Source organism: Euphorbia lathyris, chromosome 7 (assembly GCF_963576675.1).
Source record: "Euphorbia lathyris chromosome 7, ddEupLath1.1, whole genome shotgun sequence".
Taxonomy (NCBI): Eukaryota; Viridiplantae; Streptophyta; class Magnoliopsida; order Malpighiales; family Euphorbiaceae; genus Euphorbia; species Euphorbia lathyris.
This window is the reverse complement of record NC_088916.1, coordinates 25241700-25245247: the sequence shown is the minus strand read 5'-3', so window position 1 is coordinate 25245247 and position 3548 is coordinate 25241700. Positions and strand designations below refer to the sequence as shown.

Here is a 3548-nt window from a genome sequence, read left to right as displayed (position 1 = left end):
ACAAAACGAGAAAGAAGTTAAAAAAAAAGATATGTATGAAAACTAGCATAAGTTGATGCTTTATATTATAAGTTCCATCTAGAAGGGTAAAGGACGGTTGGTTAGATTCCCCCATTTTCCTCGCTGTATTTTGTCGACTTTATATGTCTTCTTTTGCACCTTCCGAACTACCAAATCATTCTTCCATAAATATACTATTTTCAATTACATGTCTTCTTGACCTATGACACTCTTTCTTTCAATATTATCCTTTCCCAATGTAATGACAAAATGGCATTTTCTTGAATTATTCCCATCCTTTTTTCTTCCATAAAATCTTCTTTCTTCTCTTCCATTCTTATTCTTATTACAACCTCAAAATGTTGGAACACATAGCAGAAGAGGAAGACCTTCTCAATCTCAGCCTAGCTATTGTTACGGATTCCGGCCACCGAGACCGGAAAAGGAAGAGGATGATATTGAACTCTAATTGTGATGCCAACATTTTCAGACTTCTTCAAATGAGAGAGCAAATGCTAAAACCAGACACCAAAAGGAAAGGGATTGTTGAAGATGGTTCAAAAGGGCTTCATTTGATCCATTTACTTCTCATTACAGCAACAGCTGTTGACGAGAATAATGTCTCAACTGCTCTACAGAATCTTACTGAGTTGTACCAAACTGTTTCTCTAACAGGAGATTCTGTCCAAAGGGTTGTTGCTTACTTCACCGACGGATTAGCGACGAAACTCCTCACCCGAAAATCCCCTTTCTACGACATGCTTATACAATTACCGACGAATGAAGAAGAATTCCTCGCGTTCACCTATCTCTACCGCGTATCCCCTTACTACCAGTTTGCTCATTTCACCGCGAATCAAGCCATTCTCGAAGCGTTCGAGAAAGAAGAAGACACTAATAACCGCGCATTACACGTTATAGACTTCGACGTTTCCTACGGTTTTCAATGGCCGTCGCTAATTCAATCACTTTCCGACAAAGCAAGTAGTACCGACAGAATTTCCCTTCGAATCACGGGGTTCGGAACTAGCTTAGAACAATTGAAAGAAACCGAAACCCGATTAGTTAGCTTCGCGAAAGGATTCAGCAATCTAGTTTTCGAGTTTTACGGATCATTGAGAGGAGAATCATCCACCCTAATGAACCTCAAGAAGAAGAAGAAGAATGAAACAGTTGCAGTTAATCTAGTATTCCATCTAAACACATTAAATGACTTCTTCAAAGTATCAAACACATTGAAATCAGTACATTCAATTAACCCTTCCATAGTTGTTTTAGTAGAGCAAGAAGGGAGCAGAAACACAAGAAGTTTCCTGTCAAGATTCATGGAATCACTTCATTATTTTGCAGCAATGTTTGATTCATTAGATGATTGTCTTCCATTGGAGAGCTTAGAGAGATTAAGCATAGAGAAGAATCATCTAGGGAAAGAGATAAAGAGGATGCTGAATTATGAGGATGAAGAAGAGAAGATTATGATTAATAAGGAGACATGGAAAGGGAGAATGGAAAGCCATGGATTTAGAGGTATGAAAATGAGTTCAAAATGTATGATTCAAGCAAAGTTATTGCTGAAAATTAGAAGCCATCATTGGCCTGATCTTCAATTTGATGGAGAGAATAGTAAAAGTGGGTTTAGGGTTTTTGAAAGAGATGATGGAAAGGCTATTTCTTTAGGATGGCAAGATAGGAGTTTACTTACAGCCACTGCTTGGCATTGTGTATAATAATTATGACTATACATTCATTATTATTTAGCTAACACATTCTTTTTTGTAACTTCAATCAAATAAGACCATATATGTCATACCATTTTAATTTTACATTTTGTGTTGTTTCTGTATTATGTGAGAAAGGGTTGTTGGGAAAGGGTGTGTGATTCGAAGGATTGAGGGTTCAAGTCGCTTAAGTTAGGTTTAGATAATTGTGTGAAATATACTTGATCTCAATCCTTCCATGTGAGGTGCCGTTGGGATTAACGGGGAACACTTTGATGCCAAAGTCAGTTAAAATATTTGAGAATATTAAAAATAATGATAAGAGCTTTTTTTGGGATTAGTAAGCATATCTAGAATACCTTGGGATTGAGGTATTTATACAGATTTTTATAACCTTTAAACATTGATGATGTTATATCCGAACAATCATGCCATTAATACTCTTTAATGATTATTGATTGTTCATTGAGTTTATCTATTACTGTCTTTAAGGTTATTAATGGTAATAGCCCTTGAGTTCCCTTGTGATCGTCCTAGAAGAGATGTGAGGACGGATGTCCGGAGGTGGAGAAAGAGTGGAGGATCCTACCCATTTAATTCTGTTTGGCGCACGTCTTACCATGATGTATCCTATCCATGCCACGTGACATGATATAATGCTTAAGAGGTCTTTTTTACTCTTGTTATTACGTTTTTACTCCAAGGGTAATATGTGGATGCTATTAGATCTCGAAGTCCAGTTTTAGTTCTACAAATAGCCTTAATTAGGAGAAGATCCATTCAAGGTATCTGATGAATTTTGAATCGAATCGAGAAATCCAATAAACTATATACATAAATAAACTGAATGTGAATGTGAATATGAATATAACTAACTACCTTTCCATTCAAAAGAGTGAACTTCACTTTACAGCAATCTTTACCTACTCAAAAGAATATGGTCTTTTTTTTCATTTAATATTGTGACAATTACAAGATCGTGGAAGTCGTTTATGCCTTGATACATCCCTCCTATAGCATTGTTGACCAAGAAAGAAAAATGGGGATATATTCATTTCTTAAAAAAAACAAAAATCACCTAAACCACATAAAAATGTTAAACACACGGATTATTTACAAAATATCATAAAATAAAAATTGATATTCTGAAAATGTCCGTTTCCAATATTTCTAAAATATCAAACACTATAGAAATACTTACTCAACAAAATAATCTCAAATTCATTCCAACGGATTAGAGAAAAAACAAAGAAAGAAAAGATATTATTTACCGTGTTGGGAAATCAAAGGACATTTAAAAATCTTAAAGACGAATTAGAGTAAACTGGGAATTACCAATATGGAGATATAGGAATTGAATTTCCATTACCTATAGTAACTTCCTCTGGTCTGTCACATTCTGGGTGAATATGGAGATTCTGAACGTTCACAATGAGGTGGTGAGTCACACCGAAATCAACAAGTCAATTTGTATTGGTTGGGTGGGTTTGATATTGTTGCGGGTATTACATTGAACTTAGAAGAGGGGCACTGTTTTGCTATGGACTAATCGGATAAAATCAAGGCGGATTCTCAATTTCGAGCGTCTAGACGGTTCAGACGATCTTAGTTTTGAATAGTAAGTAAAATGCATTATTTTATCATTATTCTTATTATACATTCCAAACATAACAAGTCCTCCTTTTTTTATCCATATGAAATCGTTTATTCTTATCCCTATTACAATATTTATTGTTGAAACAGATCACACAACAATTATGCTGTCAATCCACGCTGTCAATTCCTAACAGAATTTGGCGCTTATTTTAGTTAGTGTGAAATGTCTATCTT

The 3548-nt window shown here is 35.1% G+C and overlaps 1 protein-coding gene across 1 annotated transcript; it reads left to right on the top strand.

Moving 5' to 3' along the window:
• The first annotated feature begins 272 nt into the window (after positions 1–272).
• LOC136201321 (GRAS family protein RAM1-like) lies at positions 273–1727 on the top strand. The gene has a single exon (XM_065991972.1). The coding sequence runs from the start codon at positions 360–362 to the stop codon at positions 1725–1727; it is 1368 nt and encodes a 455-aa protein (XP_065848044.1). The 5' UTR covers positions 273–359.
• Positions 1728–3548: the final 1821 nt, after the last annotated feature.